At 49.2% G+C, this 17,306-nt stretch overlaps 1 protein-coding gene across 3 annotated transcripts in view; it reads left to right on the forward strand.

Annotated features, from left to right (window-relative positions):
• GNB1 (G protein subunit beta 1) overlaps positions 1 to 14,241 on the forward strand; it is a 102,227-nt gene extending 87,986 nt beyond the window's left edge. For all 3 annotated transcript variants that reach the window (XM_055306838.1, XM_055306837.1, XM_055306836.1), the window contains 5 exons: positions 5,976 to 6,042; positions 8,161 to 8,362; positions 9,137 to 9,353; positions 12,115 to 12,230; positions 12,473 to 14,241. In XM_055306838.1, the coding sequence (XP_055162813.1) occupies positions 5,976 to 6,042; positions 8,161 to 8,362; positions 9,137 to 9,353; positions 12,115 to 12,221 (593 nt within the window). In that variant the 3' untranslated portion in view covers positions 12,222 to 12,230; positions 12,473 to 14,241. The remainder of the gene's footprint in view (positions 1 to 5,975; positions 6,043 to 8,160; positions 8,363 to 9,136; positions 9,354 to 12,114; positions 12,231 to 12,472) is intronic.
• Positions 14,242 to 17,306: the final 3,065 nt, after the last annotated feature.

Here is a 17,306-nt window from a genome sequence, read left to right on the forward strand (position 1 = left end):
CCTATAATCTGAAGCTGAATATTTTACACTCATGTGAAAGCACAGTGAACTGGACACATTGTCTGCTAATTGCTTGTTTTTCTGGCATACTGCAGCACACTTGGCTCTAGGGGGAAAGATGTCTCCCCATAATTCTGCTCCAGGGGTTATAATGCGGCTGCTCTTTGGCACCCACTTCATTGACAGTTAGATTTAACAGGACACATGTTTTAGGGTGGTGTGTGTGTGTGTGTGTGTGTGTGTGTGTTACAGTCTGGGAAAGTCAGGTCTCACTGTTCACTAAATAATCTCATGGACCATTCCTGGGGAGCCCGGCTGCCTGATGCCTGGCTGGGTGCAGGGGCTGATGGTCCTGTCTGGAATGTGTGCTGCTTGCCCCTTGGCTGCCTTCTGGTTGGCCCCCTTGCCACCTCTCTGCCTGCTCAGCAGCCATACACAGAAGGAGCCTCTTCCTAGGGTTGCCACAAGTCCTGGCTATGCCTGCCATGGGCCACACTGGGTTCCACATGCACCCCATCCAGCCTCCTGGATTGACTACCTGGATCCAGATTTCATACCATCCTGGAAGGATGATGGCAAACTGCCCAAAACCCTGAGCTTTGAGAGGACGAGGCCACACAGCCTTATGAATGCATCTGAAGGTGTTTCTAGGTTGCTTATGTTTTCATCTGATTCCATCTAGTGCCATTAATGCTTTATAAACTCTCTTAACTCATTTATTTTAGAGAAGTGGGGGGAGGGATCAAGGAGCGAGGGAGAATCCCAGGTAGGCTCCATACCTGGTACAGAGACTGATGCAGGGGTCCATCCCACAGCCCTGAGATCACCACCTGAGCCTAAGTCAAGAGTCAGATGCTTCACCGACTAAGTCACCCTGGCGCTCCTAAGCTCTCCTAACTCTTAATAAAACCCTTCTTTGGCATTTCCTCACTCTCACATCTTTAGGTTACTTCATCATGTATTTACCCCGTTTTAACCAAACTACTAGAACAGTGTTTTCTCACTGTCTTTGCTCTCTGGCTGCCATGTGCACCAGAGTGTGGGGCAGCTGGCTTTCCCTCTATCTCTGGGCTGAACTGTACTCCCTCCCAGAACAGAAGCTGCATCGGATGCTGCCCAGGTACCTGCTTGGTGGCCACCCGCCGTGGGGCCCTGTGTGTCCGACTGCAACTTTGACTTAGCCCAGGCACCCAGTTTGGTGCATTGGTGCTTTCTAGGGGTAGGCTGGCTGAAACCACCAGTGTGGGCTGGCTGAAACCACCAGTGTGCTCACTATGAAAATTTGGGAAAATAACTTTAAATTCTCTTTTGTGTTTTTAATCTATAGTCTCACCCAGAACTATGATGTTTCTAAAGAGTTGAGAGTCCCATTGTGTGCTGATGCGTCTCTGTTGCTGGATGTCTGCAGTCTCCAGTTTGTCCGTAGTGTGAACATTCTTATGGATGAATGACCCCTCAGCTTATAGCCATTTTCTTGGGAGAAGTTTGCTTAGCTGGGCCTTTTGGTCTTGGCAGGCCATGTGAGTCACTCTTCTACCCACATTGGTACTCTTGGCTTTGCTCTCTTTGGGTCAGTAGCTTCTCCACATGCAGAAGTAAGTGTATTTGCTCCTCTGGCAACAGATTCCCAAGCAGGCAACATACTCTGTCAGGACATCCTGTCTCTGTCCTCCAGGCCTCAACAGACAAAACCCCTGGGTCTCCCCCCATGGTCCTTGACCCAAGTACCTACTCTCTGTACTGCCTCATTTCAAGCCTCCTGTCTCTGGACAAGGCTGTTCCCTAGCGTGTCCTGTTACTGTCACCCATGGTCTCTGTGAGGTGCACAGGGACACCCTTGTGCCCTTGCATCTCTAGACCTGGCACCCATGTCTGTTGGGGGTCTGTATTCCCAGCTGCTCTCTAAGCTTCCAAAGGACAGCAGCACCACTGGCTGGCCACTGTGTAGCACACTCTGTAGCAGACTCAAACCTGGGGAGGCGGTTCTCTTTACCTGAGGCAAACCCCCGCACATACACACAAACACACACACACCTCTGGTGGGGGGCCTTCTTCACCTGAGGTAACCCCACCGTACACACATATACACATGTATATGCAAACACAGCCTCCAGGTAATTTATTCATTCTTCATTAACAAAGATGGTCACTGCCACTGATTATTAGAACTTTTTGAGTGCACAGACAGCTGTGATCTTCCCAACAGTTCCCTGAGACCATCCCCAGTTCAAGAAGAGGCTGCAATTCCTCAAAGAACGCCGCTGAGCCACCTGGGCTACCCCCTATTCTTTTGTTTGTTTGTTTGTTTGTTTTTGAAAGAGAGAACAAGGGTTGCCTGGGTGGCTTAGTGGTTTAGTACCTGCCTTTGGCCCAGGGCGTGATCCTGGAGTCCCGGGATCGAGTCCCACATCCGTCTCCCTGCATGGAGCCTGCTTCTTCCTCTGCCTGTGTGTCTACCTCTCTCTCTGTCTCTGTCTCTCATGAATAAATAAAATCTTAAAAAAAAAAAAAAAGAGGAGTGAGACTGGGGGGAGCAGAAGTGAGGAGCAGACTCCCTGCCCAGCATAGAGCCTTCTTACCCTGAGATTGTGACCTAAGCCAGAATTAAGAGTCGATCACTAACCTACTGAGCCACTCAGATGCCCCCTCAAAGCCCACATTCTGAAGCCACTATGTTCAGCCAGATGGCTCCTGTGAGGCTGTCCTGGTCCCCATAGGGAGCGCTGTTGGGCCCTTCTGAGACTGTTGTGGCCCGTACCATCTGCCATGCTCACAGGCCAGACGACCCAGTGTTTGTATTAGATGGGCCCCATCACAGTGCCCTTGAACACTGATGCGCAATACTTGTGTGTTAGCCCTATTTAAAAGTTAGGTTTCGGGATCCCTGGGAGGCGCAGCGGTTTGGCGCCTGCCTTTGGCCCAGGGCGCGATCCTGGAGACTTGGGATCGAATCCCACGTCGGGCTCCCAGCGCATGGAGCCTGCTTCTCCCTCTGCCTATGTCTCTGCCTCCCTCTCTCTCTCTCTCTCTCTCTCTCTCTCTCTCTCTCTCTCTTTCTGTGACCATCATAAATAAATAAAAATTAAAAAAAATATTTAAAAGTTAGGTTTCTACTTTTTCTTTATGGAAGAATAAAACGTTATAAAAAAACATAATATCTGGCTAGGACGCCTGGGTGGCTCCGTGGTTGAGCATCTGGTGTGTGTGGCTCAGGGTGTGATTCCCGCCTGGGGTCCAGGATCGAGTCCCACATTGGGCTCCCTGCGAGGAGCCTGTTTCTCCCTCTGTCTATGTCTACCACCCCCCCTCTGTCTCTCATGAATAAATAAATAAAATCTTTAAAAAACAAACAATGTAATATCTAAAAAAATACAGGTATATATATAGTATCTATGTGGATTTTTTTTTTTTTTTTTTGTCTCTCAATGTATAAAATTCAAAGAGGACCAAGAAGTAAGTTACAAGATTGTGATCAGGCAACCCTGACTTTAATTAAAAGTAATATTTGTGTATGTATTTTGAAAGCTCCAACTACAGACAGGGAATGAATGTAAAAGCCACCTTCCCCAACAGTGCCTCCCACCCCTGTCTGCATGAGAACTGTTTGTGCTGCCAGCAGGCCTTTAGGACCCAGAGAAGGGACATTGTCTTGTGCGTTCTCTTCACCTGAGGGGTCTTAGTGTGGAGAGTTTCCATGACTGTCTGGGGCCATACGTTGTTTTGTAAATGTAATAATTTCCCATGACCTTCCCAGCCCCTAAGCTTACCTGACACTTGCTGATCATCTGAGGCTCCACAGAGTCCACCTGACTTTACGAGCGGTGGAGCTGATGTGTCAGCATGCCATCTCTGGTCCTGGAGGTGGGACGTTCATGTGCTCTGCCTGGCTAGACCACAACCTGCATGATACGTGAGGTGGACAGACACTGTCTTGGAGCTCATATTTTTTTCTTTCTTTTTTTTTTTAAAGATTTTATTTAGGGATCCCTGGGTGGCGCGGCGGTTTGGCGCCTGCCTTTGACCCAGGGCGCGATCCTGGAGACCCGGGATCGAATCCCACATCGGGCTCCCGGTGCATGGAGCCTGCTTCTCCCTCTGCCTGTGTCTCTGCCTCTCTCTCTCTGTGTGTGACTATCATAAATAAATAAAAACAAAAATTTAAAAAAAAAATAAAAAATAAAAATAAAAGATTTTATTTATTTATTCATGAGAGACAGAAAGAGACTGAGACTTAGGTAGAGGGAGAAGCAGGCTCCCTGCGGGGAGCCCGATGCAGGACTCAATCCCAGAATCCCAGAATCATGCCCTGAGCCAAAGGCAGATTCTGAACCTCTGAGCCACCCAGGCACCCGGAGATCATGTTTCTTTGCGCCATTGGCGTACGTGTGTCCTGCCTGGCCCTGCTGGAGACACTGCTGGTGCTGGAGTCTCCATGACTCTATCCCACCTTCCCTGCACTCAGTCAGGCAGAGGCTATGATGGTGCAGAGTAAGGGTCAGTGGAGGGTCCACTGGGTACCTCACTAGATGGGGCTGGACATGCAGTGTGCCAACTTCTGGAAAGGAGGGGAGTTTGAGCTGACTTGAACAATATAAGAATGCACCAAGAAGCAAATGCTGTTTTTGGAGAGGCATGCCGTGTGGTGGGGGCCATGGGTCAGGTGCACAGTGTGACTTTGTCATCAGGCGATTTCAGCAAAGACCACTCCTCACCCAGCTGGACATTGATTCACTGCTGGCTGGGGTCCTTAATGTCCCTGTGGATTGACGTGACATGGGCTCTGGGAAGTATTTGACCATACATCATTTTTTAGACATATAGCTAATATTTAAAAATTATCATCTCCAAATATTTACTTTACATACCAGAACTCTTCTGTAGCTTTCTTCTTTGTATTTTGTTTATTTTACTGGTTTGCACAACATCATACGTGGCTCTCGTGTGGACTGAGAAGAAAGGTTTCAGGGCATACCTTACAAGGGTGTTTCATCTTTGCAAGAGTGGCAAGTGCTGCTGCACCTTCCTTCTGACTGCCTGGCCAGCTGGGGTAGGGACAGCTCTGGTACCATCCTGGCCAGCCCATTGGGCACACTCCTTTTGGGGTTAGATTTGTTTACCCTGCACTTCTAGTCCTTAAGGGCACTCATAGTAGAACAAAACTATAAACTACTAAACAAAGCTTAACTAATTAGAAACCATAATGTGTAGGTACTGCAGAGTTGGTTTTCTCTTTCACTCTTCCTCATACCAAAAGCTGATCAAAGTTAGGGATTTCAGTACCTCCTACCCTCTACATCCCAGCTCCACAGCTCTGCCTCACCTCCCACACGCTTGGCAGGTTGGGTGCTCAGGCAACACTTAGCCATTTCCTCGCCAACTTGCCTGTTAGAGTGTCCTGTAGAAAACAACTGTACTGCTCTGCTTGGCACCCCGATCGCAGCTCTGGCTATGTCTTCCTGGAGAATTCAGGAGGCCTCTGCAGGTATCTCTCTCCCCTTCCTTAACACACTTTCTCTCCCTACTGGAGTGTGGGCTCCAGGAGGGAAAGAAGCACTCCTAATCGCTATGTGTTCCAGGTGCCAGGGTTAAGTTCTTGTGGGATGAGTGGGTGTCTGAGTGGGAAGGGAGCCTAGTGTCCCCACATGTGGATCAGAGGAGCAGAGATGGAAGGAGTTCTTGCACCTGCTCAGTGTCTGCCAGTGTGTGGGCCACTCTGCTCACCGCCTGCCTTTTGCCCTGTTGTCTACCACCACCACCACCACCACCACCACCCGCCCTGTGTGCTGTCAGCCAATGGCCTGAGGGCTTCGCTACTTTCTTTATTTCTGAGTGGGAGACCAGGGCCAGGGGTCCCTGACGAGGCAGCAGTCTTCACCTTCATGTAGGACTTTGAGGTGTAATCATTCTGCCAGTGTGTGTTTCTATTTACAGGACCTCAGAATCAGGTCAGGGTCACATCTTTGTTTGTTTTCCAGGTTATCTGTCCTGCTGCCGCTTCCTGGATGACAATCAGATCGTCACCAGCTCTGGGGACACCACTTGGTGAGCATCCGAGCGCCATGCCTTTCTCATACTGCCTGCCTTGGATGTGTAGGAAATAAGATTCTTGACATTAATTAGGCCAATTTTTTAATAAGATGAAGTGTCTGTGAGGCATCAAACACAAGTGTGTGAGTGATAGGGAGTTCATGGTACTGTGTAGATTTTAAAGCTCAGAGTTTAATTTGGAACAAGGAAGGACTGACTTAGGGACATTGAAGCTGCAACTGTACTAGAAGTGCCTGCTTTTCTTTCCCCAGCACAGACTCCCTGGCTGGGTGACACTCAGCAGCCCTTTGAGGGGTGGAGGGGAGTGTGTTTCCATCCCCTCTTAGCACTGTGCCATGTGGATACTGAGCAGGGCTGAGGAGCAGGGCTTATTGTTTCAAGTTGACTGTGTCAGAATTCCTGAGTTTGAGCTGTTACCTCACTTAGAGTTAGAAGCCCACTTAAAGAATCTCTAGAATTTTCATTTGTGTCACCAGAGCATACAATTTAAATGATCAGATAGGTGGTTGATTGGTTGGTTGGTTTTGGATGTAGAACACATTCTTAATAGTTTCCTGTTTATTTATTTATTTTTTAAAAAATTTATTTATTCATGATAGAGAGAGAGAGAGAGAGAGAGAGAGAGGGGCAGAGACACAGGCAGAGGGAGAAGCAGGCTCCATGCTGGGAGCCTGACATGGGACTCGATCCCGGGACTCCAGGATCGTGCCCTGGGCCAAAGGCAGGCGCCAAACCACTGAGCCACCCAGGGATCCCCTAGTTTCCTGTTTAAAAGCCCAGGGGCACCTGGGCAGCTCAGTCCCTTAGGCTTCTGCCTTGGGGTCAGGTCATGATCTCAGGGTCCTGGGATCGAGCGCCACGTCAGGCTCCCTACTCAGAGGGGAGTCTGTTTCTCCCTCTGCTTCTGCAATTCACCCCAATTATGGTTGCTCTGTCTCCAATAAATAAATACAATCTTTAAAAAATAAAAGAGTAAGCCATCTGCTAAGGCTAGAAGTTTGACTTAAGGATTTTTACATTGTTTGTTTGGTTCCAATAGGTATTTTATGAGTCATTTTAGATTTAAGCTGTCCTTGAAAGCTTTTCTGGTCTCTGAGGCATGATGTGGAGACATGCCCTGCACCAGGTCCTGACTCCCATATCCAGCCTTTCCTGTTCTACAGTGTTCTCTTCATATAAATTTTATAAGTTCATAAAAGGTTTATAATCTACATTAATTTTAGGAAGAATTTCTGTATTAGAAGATATATATTTTTAAAGATCAAGCTCCCTGCTCCTGGGAGCCTGATGCAGGACCTGAGGTCATGACCTGAGCCAAAGACACCTAATGAACTGAGCCACCCAGGTGCCCCTAGAAAATACTTTTTAAAGCTTTTTCACTTATGATTAAGTGTTTTTCAGAGTCGTAGGCACATCTTATTTCCTCCCCATAGTCCCGTAGTGCCTGGCACGGAAACCCCTGCATGGTATCCAGTAAACCGTGTGACTGGATTTGCGTTTCAACCAGATTTCCTGGGAGGCTGGAATGAGCAGAGCAGTGTTCAGTGCTGGTGCTTCCTAGGGTTGAAGCACTGTCCACATCTTACTTTTGCAGCTCTCAAGTAGCTGCTCACACTGACAGCTGCAGGGCACACCAAAGTCAGGGCTGCCACCATGGCACATTAGCCCTCTCCTGTCTGTTGCTCCAGGGAGGGGCCATGGGACCTCAGCGTTGCTCTGAACCATTTGTTTACCTGGTGTTGTCTCTGTCCTAGCTTCTGGCATTGATACTGGCAGCAGTAGATTCACATTCTCTGCCCCATTGGGGGTACCTCCAGGAGCTCCCTGTTGCTCCTGGCAAGCCCACACAGAGTACAGGTCACTGGCTCCCTCTTTGCAGGTGTTTAGGTTGACATAGAGATAACCATTGATCCAAACCCTGGGGCCACATTCTGATCTGTATTTTGTTTGCTTTGCTTCTTTTCTAAACAAAGTCACATTACAAAATTTAGATTTGTCAGGAAAAAAAGTGCGGAGGTTTACTGTGGTCCTGGGTAGTTTGAAGGAGTGTTAGTCACATGACTGGTTGTCTGACAAAGTTAGATGACTGCTTGTCCTGTGTTCCTGCTATAGTGCTCTGTGGGACATCGAGACCGGCCAGCAGACAACCACGTTCACTGGACACACTGGGGATGTTATGAGCCTTTCACTCGCTCCCGACACCAGACTGTTTGTCTCTGGTGCTTGTGATGCTTCAGCCAAACTCTGGGATGTGCGAGAAGGGATGTGCCGGCAAACTTTCACTGGCCACGAGTCTGACATCAATGCCATCTGTGTGAGTCGGGGTCCTTTTCCAGCTGTTTGCAAGTTAGATTACTTTTTGTGTGCTGCAGAACACACCATTAAGTCATAAAATGTTTTCAGGGTTAGATGTTCTGTTTTTTTCTATCAACTATAACCTACTTTACAAAAACTCTTTATAGAAAAGTGTGATATGGTCTGTCCTTGTGAAGCCAGCTAATTCTGTGTTAACTCGTTCATCTCACAGACATTGGCGTTGAGCCTGTTGTGTGCATGGACCTGCTCCCAGCTCTGGGGCAATCCAATGATTGGTACCTTGGCTTCCCTCTCGTTTGCCTTGGCAAACAAGGCAATACAGCCTCTTAGGAACAGGAAGCAGAGGCTGAGTTTTGAGCAGGAACCTCATGCCCTCAGCCCAGTGGTTGGGGCATAGCCGATGATGTGAAAGGGGTTTTGTGAGATGTGAAGCATGGTATCTGGTTGGTTGGGTCTGGGGGTTCCTTCTCCACAAGGCTAATCTGGCTGCTCGTTCCCCTCAGGGGTAACCATGCTCTTCCTGCTTCTTGGAAAACAGTTAATCATGAAATGAAGTCTTCTCTTTTGGGAGGACAGTGGCTATGTCTGCCCCAGTACCAATGCCCTCACTTCCAGGTACCTGGGCAGCTGCCACTCCAACCCCCTCTGTGTCTGCTAGAGCCCAGTCCTTGCTGACCTTTCCCTCCTGTACCAGCAGCAGCCCTGCTGTTGGGCAGGCCTGTTTCCGGTACTTCTCTTGTACATTTGCATACTCTCTTGACTTGCTTTCTAGTTCTTTCCAAATGGCAATGCATTTGCCACTGGCTCGGATGATGCCACCTGCAGGCTGTTCGACCTTCGTGCAGACCAGGAGCTCATGACTTACTCCCATGACAATATCATCTGTGGGATCACCTCGGTGTCTTTCTCCAAGAGCGGGCGCCTCCTCCTCGCAGGGTACGATGACTTCAACTGCAATGTGTGGGATGCACTCAAGGCCGACAGAGCAGGTAGGTACTTGTTGGGCCTTCCTGGGCCTACTGGGCACTCCTCCTGGGTGACACCTTTCAGGATGACCATAATGCACCAAGGCTGAAATGTTTAGGTTTATAGCCCATCATGCTGCTCAGAAACATGTGCCGAGCCCAAGTACACCTGCCTGCACCGTGGCATGCCCCAGCAGAGAGATGGGTGACAGGCCAGGGTATTCTTACTCAGGCTTATGTGGGCTTTTTTAGGACCAGAAGCTTTCCCTACACGGACTGTGTACAGTGCACACAGCCACAGTGCGCAGGACAGAGTGAACTGCTGGGTGTTTGAGACTGTTGCCTTGATTTCTCTCCCCTCTGGCTGCATGCAGTGGAACTGTGGTGTGCCCAGTGAAGTACAAAGTCTAAAGTTCACACATAAAGGGCAAGTTGTGGTTGTAAAGTTTTAAAGCATTAAAACACAGCTTGTACAGGAGTGCCCGGCTGACTCAGTTGGTGAAGTGTGCAACTCTTGATCTCAGAGTTGTTAGTTCAAGCCCCATGTTGGGTGAATTTAAAATAAAATATATATTTTTAAAGATTTTTAAATTTAATTTTAATTTTTTAAAATAGATTTTATTTATTTATTCAGGAGAGAGAGACACAGAGAGAGAGAGTCAGAAGCAGGTTCCTCATGGGGAGCCTGATTCAGGACTCAATCCCAGGACCCCAGAATCACAACCTGAGACAAAGGTAGACAGACACTCGACCACTGAGCCGTCCAGGTGTCCCAAGATTTATTTGTTTTAGAGAGAAAGCGAGGGAGAAGCAGGCTTACCCACTGAGTGTGGAGCCAGACATGGGGCTCAATCTCATGACCCTGAGGTCATGACCTGAGACAAAACCAAAAGTCAGACACTTAGCTACCCAGGTACCCTATAAATTAAATCTTAAAAAAAAAAATAATAGGGGCGCCTGGGTGGCTCAGTTGGTGAAGTGTCTGCCTTCAGCTCATGTCATGATCTCAGGGTCCTGGGATTGAGTCCCACTTCGGGCTCCCTGCTCAGTGGGGAGTCTGGGCTTCCTCTCCCTTTGCTCCTCCCCCAACTCATGCTTGTGTTCTCTCTCGGTCTCTCGCAAATGAATAAATAAAATCATTAAAAAAATAAAACACAAGTTGCACAAAAGATGAAAAACTTCCTGCATTAAACATGTCAGGTAACTGAATTGAACTGGTACTTTCAGAATCTTTCAACTCTGTTAATCTTGGCAAGGGGAAGAAGGGGAGCATGGCTTGGGATCTTCTAGGGTTCTCATCTGACCTTCCACTTTTTGATGCATCTTTTCCCACCCTGGGCTGAGCTTACCCTTTGCTCTCCCTGCTCCTTCTCGCAGACCCCTTGCTCCCACTGTCTCTGCCCTGATAGTTCCTTGGTCATGGTGCCACAGCAGAGGTTACTGTTGCATCTGGCTGAGGCTGTCTCTTTACTCAGCTGTGACGCTAAGTAGTATAGGAAATGGACAAGGGTCCTCTGAAATTAGCCATCAGCTTCTTCTGGATGGATGTGGAGTGTCCTGAGTGATAATTATCTAAGCACAGATGCTGAGTATCAGCAGGAGGCTTATCTCACTCTGAGGTCAGCATGGGGTTACTGTGTAACATCCCATTGGCCCTCTCCCTCTTGCATCTCCAGCCCTCTGTGTTTTGTGCCCTGTGCTAGGCTTTAGGGATTATAAACAAATGAAGAACCCAAATGAAAATTGGTTATAATTGCCCTGAGATTGGAATGGTTGGAATTTTTTTTTATTTTATTTATTTTTTCATGATAGTCACACAGAGAGAGACAGAGAGAGGCAGAGACATAGGCAGAGGGAGAAGCAGGCTCCATATAGGGAGCCCGATGTGGGATTCGATCCCGGGTCTCCAGGATCGCGCCCTGGGCCAAAGGCAGGCGCTAAACTGCTGCGCCACCCAGGGATCCCAATTTTTTTTTTTTTTTTTAAGATTCATTTATTTTAGAGAGAGCATGAATGGGAGGGGCAGAGGGAAAGGGAGAGTCTTTTTTCTTTTTTTTAAGATTTTATTTATTCATGAGACAGAGAGAGAGGTTGGGCGCGGGGGCAGAGACATAGGCAGAGGAAGAAATAGGCCCCTGCCTGGGGCCAATGTGGGACTCAGTCCCGGGACTCCAGGATCATGCCTTGAGCTGAAGGCAGATGCTCAACCACTGAGCCACCCAGGCGTCCCATGGGAGAGAGAGTCTTAAACAGATACCACATTGAGCATAGAGCTGGATGCAGGGCTCAATCTCACCACCTTCAGATCATGACCTGAGTGGAAATCAAGAGTTGGATGCTCAACTGCCTGAGCCACCCATGTGCTCCTTATTTAAGCTTCTTACCATCATGAGGATACTTGGGAGTTGGTGCAAGAGGCCCTGAGTCATTCACTGTGTGTTTTGTGTCTTTTTATTGTGTCTGTTCCTTGTCATCATGCTATCTTAATAACAACCTTACTGGGTGCCCCAATTTATCTTTGTTTGAGTACTTCCCCTGGCTATAGGTGCCTTCACATTATTTCAATAGAGGACTGTATTGAGCCTTACTTGCCTTAGATGAGCGTGGCTTTTTTCCTCCTAATGTCATTTATTGCCATAGAGGCATTGCAGGCTCTGGGCCTCGGGGTTCAGGGCTTTCCTTTCTGCGTGTGACCCTGCCACCCAGCCCTGCATAGCATCACCACATCACTGCTGAGTGGGGCTCCACTGGGTCCAGGAGTGACGGGCCTGTCATTTGCTCTCAGGTGTCTTGGCTGGGCATGACAACCGTGTCAGCTGCCTGGGGGTGACTGACGATGGGATGGCCGTGGCGACGGGGTCCTGGGATAGCTTCCTCAAGATCTGGAACTAACGCTGACAGGTAACACAACAGTGCAGGCGCCCTCCCTGCATGCAACTCTGTGTACTTCTCACAGCACAGAGGGGCTGACAGTTGCTAGATTAATTTTGCTGTAGATTTGGAATTGTAGTGCATCCACCTGAAATGTGCCCTCAGCGGCAGACGGGCAGGGCGGTAGGAAGAGCCAGGAGCGCTGACTTCAGGTCAGTGACATTACATTTTTTTAAACTTTTTTACATTTCTTTAAACTCTGTTTAAAACAGCAGGTAGACGTCGTGGCGACTGGAAGATCATTCCAACCTTGAAGCGTTACAGTGATAGCATTTCCAATCCACCCCTACTAACGTGGACGCCCTGCACCCCCTCAGAACTTCAAAAGGGCAAGACCTTTTCCTTCACTTATTGCTGAAATCAAGAGCACAATTCCCACGAAGAGAAGAACCTCTGTGCTGTAAACTCAAACAAATTGTGCATTCCTCCCGGGACCATTGTCTTTGTTTCCTTTTTTGTCTTGGATGAATTTAAAAGGAAATACTATAATAAACGTGCTAACCAGAAGGTAAACTTGAGTGTAATTGTGAGGCAGACACACCTTTTCACTATTTCATTTGAATTCTAGGTCAGTGACCCTATTTTGTGCTGTTCATGCAAACAAGTTGAGGATTTTATCTTGTAATTGGTTCTAAATTTCAGGTTGTGTTTGTAACAGGATTTTGCAAAACATTCATATTTCCTTTTTAAAATCTATTCCTTTACATTAAGTAGTTACACAGAGGAAGAGGGTCTGGTGCAGCCTCTCTGAAATTGTTAATGATGTAAATTGAGTCCCTTGTTTTTTTTTTTTTTTTTTTTTTTTTGTCTCGTGTCACATAATTGTTACGCACAAACATGACATAGAAAGGAAGATGCTAATAAGGAAAGGAACCAAGCACATGCTATGGATGGTCTTGAATGCGTGATGAATAGTAAACTCAGATTAGGCACCGTCTGCTCCCTGACCTGTCCTCCCTGCCTTCTCAGTTCAGTTCTTAATCTCGCCTTGGGTTTCCTTGTGAAGTCAGAGGGAAGTTCGTAATAATAGCCTAACACTACCCTGCGCCCTGCCCCCACCGTCAGGAACCTCTGTTTTCCAGAGAGGCGCCCGTCCTGTGCTTGGATAGTCAGTCAATTATTTGTGTATGAAACCATGTACAAATCAATGTTTTGAAAATAATGATCTCAAACTTTCTAAGTTAAATTTTAAAAAATTTGATCGTTTGCCATATTGGGTGGGTTTACTCTTAGAATCGCATGCTGTAGAAATGCTCAAAAGCGCATATAGGACTCAGTCCTTAGATGTTCTTTTTCTTTTAAGAAATAACCTCTTTACAGTTGTAACCACTGCGGCTCTGTCCACTCACTGCTGCTATTCTGTGCACAAGTGTCGGAAGCAGTGCAGCCAGCAGCGCTACACGCTTGGGCAGCGGGATTAGTCACTGTTTCTTTCTTTCTTTAAAAAAAAAAAAAAAAGAAAAAAAAAAAGCCCTGTTCCAAATGAACGTTGTTGGATTCGTGGGTGGGGGTGGGGGCAGGGGATGGAGACCCTGGCCTTCCTCTATAAATTCCTCATGGCCTGTCTCTGCCATAGAACCAGCCTTTTGCATCTGAGGCAGATCATTCTCTAACACACAGACCTCCTTGGTCTCACTGGAGGCCAGTATCCGGCAGCAGTGTTTGGACAGCAGTGCCATGGGCTGCCTCCCTGTACCCGAGCCCACTCCACAGCAGCAGTGGTGGCTTCTCTCTGTTCTGTTTCTGCAGCATCCTGTACAGAACTGTGCTGTGACATGCAGTAGGCCTGGATCTGGCAGAGAGAATAAACACGAGCCCTCCTTCCTTTCCATCGACACCTCTGTAGAGCTCTCTGCACCCTGTGCCCTTCACTGTTTGTATTTAATTTTAAAGTCAGTGTATTGCAAGGAGGCTGGATGCAAGATAGATACTATATTAAACTGTACTGTTATTTAAGATGTAATAAAGCAGTTTGACATGAGGGACTTTGGTGTGGCTGCTTGTTTGCCAGGCTGTTTGGGTTCGTGACGACAGCCATCCTCCCCGGCCATCCTGCTCGGTGACATCAGCTTGATCTGGTCGTGTGGGTGGTGCCATGGCTGCTCACTTCTCTGCCATGTCTTTCATCTCCCATCACCAAGAATCCGTGAAAGGAGGGTTGGGCCCTCAGCGGGGGCCCAGCAGTTCTGCCACCACCAAACCATGCTCTCTCCGCCTCCCACCAGGCCACTGCCCAGGGTGTGTGGAGTGTCCCCAGGTGACTGTCCCTCCAGTCTCGTCTTCTGGGCCTGAGGCCCTTGCTTCCCCTTTCTCTGTAAGATGTCTGAGGATGTTACTTCAGAGACACAATTGCCTTCTGACTAAAGTTTTTATCTCAGTCTGAGTAAACAGAATTGCAGCTTGGAAGAAAAGTGAGCAGCTGCCACCAAAGTGTGAGAAACAAGTTAGAGGGGTGTGACCCCCACCCAGGCCCTGTCCCTTCCTTATTCTATCAGGCTGTCCAAGGTAACTTGGTAGTTCTCATGGGTTAAATGCTGGCACTTAGTGAAGACTGCTCTCCATGGGAAATACTCCCACTTCAGGCTCTGTTCTCCAATTGCCAGTAAGATGGAGCAGCGGGAGGCCTATTGTGCATTTCTGTTAGGATCAGGGGTGCCTTAGAGACCCGGTAGCCTGAATGGTGGGTTTGCCTGGCTTCAACCTCCTCCCCCACGGCTTCCTCAAAGATACTGTCAGCTGTCTTACAAAATGCCAGAGAGCATCTGAGGTGCCCCTGGAGCTGACAGCTGAGTCCTCGGGAGGGAGGTTCTCCTTGGATGAGAAAGCAGGAGGAGGCAAGTAAGCCTGCCCAGGGGCACACCCTAGGATGGACACAAAGTGGGCATGGGGTAAAATGGGACCTCAGCCCACGCTGGTCGTCCCCAAATGTCTTCTTGTTCCATCTCCTGTGCCCCTAGACTGACATGGCCACTGCATAGTGCTGTCCTCTGCTGGCTGAGGTTACTGTCCCACTTTCTCAGCAAAGCAGTCACTAGAAACAGGCACCAGTAGGGGCTCTAGAAAGGGACCCCTGTACTACAGGGTGGACTGTGCTCCTTCTCAATCTTCAGGTGGAAAACTCAAGCTTGCATGAACTAGGTGGACCCTTTAGCACTTGGCCTCTGCTGCTTGGACAGTCCTGGGAAGTGACGTCTTGCTCTGTGCCAGGTGTCCCCTCCATGATGCCTACCCTGCTCCCTTGTCTTCCTCTGATCGCCCGTGCAACTTCTGACCCTCCTGTTCTAGTCATGGCCCTACCCTTGGGGGCACACCTGCTTCAGGTCCACTGTTCTGTCTTCATACAGAGCCCGTGGAGGCTGGACTCCAATTGAGGCCTCTCTGACTTCTTGGCGCCTGTCCCCTCCTACCCAGTATTGCACCCCAAATGGATACCAAGTTCTCCTGCCGCCTCCTACAGCGCCTGACCCTCAATCTGGCCACACTAGCCCTGGGGCTGCCCCACGGGGTGTGCTATATCCAGGCAGGGTCTCCCTCTTTCTAGTGCTTCAGTCTACTCTCACCCCTGCCTGCTCCATGAGTCCAGTCAAAGCTCTTTCCAGAGCCAAGGCCAGACTGCGCCCCTGATGACCTCACTGCGGGTCACTTGGCCTGTCTGTACCCTGCACACCACACAGAGAACACCTGCTTTCTAGAAGCCTTGTGAGAATCCACTGAGTCCCCTGTGTGCAGGTGCCAGATCCCCCCAACCCAGGCTGGCACTGCCTATGCCTCAGGAGCTCCTAGCTGCGGGCAGTTCATACCCCTTCACTGGCTATCCTGGTGAGTGGCTTACAATCTACTCCAAGGTCTTGTTCCCTGCTTAACCGTGTGCCTGGCACTTAGTGGGCCTGCAAGAACGGGCTGCCTCGCTGCAAACAGGACGCTGCCACATTGGCAATTCTAGACCCTGGCCCATGGGGAGGAGTAGGTAAGGCCAGGCAAGAGGGGCTGGACTTGTCCTCACGTGCTGGCTAGAGGGCTGAGGCTGGGGGATGGATGAGATGACTTCTGCACACCCCAAGACACCCCCCCTCCTTCACAAGAAGCCTTGGCCCCTCCATGCCACCCCTGTCACCCAGGCTCCAGGCCACTTCCCCTTCTCAATGCTGGGCAGCCTCTGTTCACCCCCCTCTCACCCCTGCCAGGCACAGTTGAGGCCAACTTCCCTATGAGCTGGAAGCAGGACTCTGAGGGGAACCCCTTCCATCCTAGAGCCACCTCGCAGGCTGCACTCAGAATCTAGGACCACCACCCTACCTGAATGAGTCCACCTCTGAGCAGGCAGCCTCTGGGTCCACCTTCCATAACCCAAGCTTCCTTCTGCCACCTAACCCACCTACTCTGCTGTCCCCCATCATTCAACCTTCAGAAGACAGTGCATCTAGGTTTTAGGAATCTGAGGCTCAAAACAGGAGTCACAAGTCACATTTCAGAAAAATACAAGGAAACAAATACTAGTGCTGGGAAAGGTTACCTGAGATCCTCTGAGGCATAACCCCCATCCTCCGCCCAGCCCAAACAAGTCTGCCCTGCACCCATCCCCCACACTGGCCTTTGTCCCTGCTGCTGGCCCTGCCCTCTCCCCACCAAGTCTGGCTTATTCCTACTCTGCCTTTGGACTCAGTTTAAGCAACACCTCCTCTAGGAACCTTCTGGATGCCTGAAGGAACCCTTCCCAGCATTGGCTTCTATTATTGCTGGTCAGCCCTTGGGGATCTGGGTGGGACCAGAGCCTGCTGGGAGAAATTGCACAATCTGCTCAGCTGAGGAAGCCCTGTGTTCTCATCTCTGAAATGGGGAAGCACTCCTGCCCGAAGTCTTGAGGTCTAGGGCGGACGGAGGCTTTCCATTACTACCACAGCTGCACAAGTTCCCTTTAGACAGAGGCACACAGGAAGTGGCCTGCTGTGTGACCTTGGCTACTTAGGAGACAGGCTCTCCTGCCTTGATGCCTTCTCTTTAGACTTCCTGCTCTAGAAGGATCTTGGGAGGTTTGGCCCAGTGCCT

Source organism: Nyctereutes procyonoides, unplaced genomic scaffold, assembly GCF_905146905.1.
Source record: "Nyctereutes procyonoides isolate TBG_1078 unplaced genomic scaffold, NYPRO_anot_genome, whole genome shotgun sequence".
NCBI classification, from domain to species: Eukaryota; Metazoa; Chordata; class Mammalia; order Carnivora; family Canidae; genus Nyctereutes; species Nyctereutes procyonoides.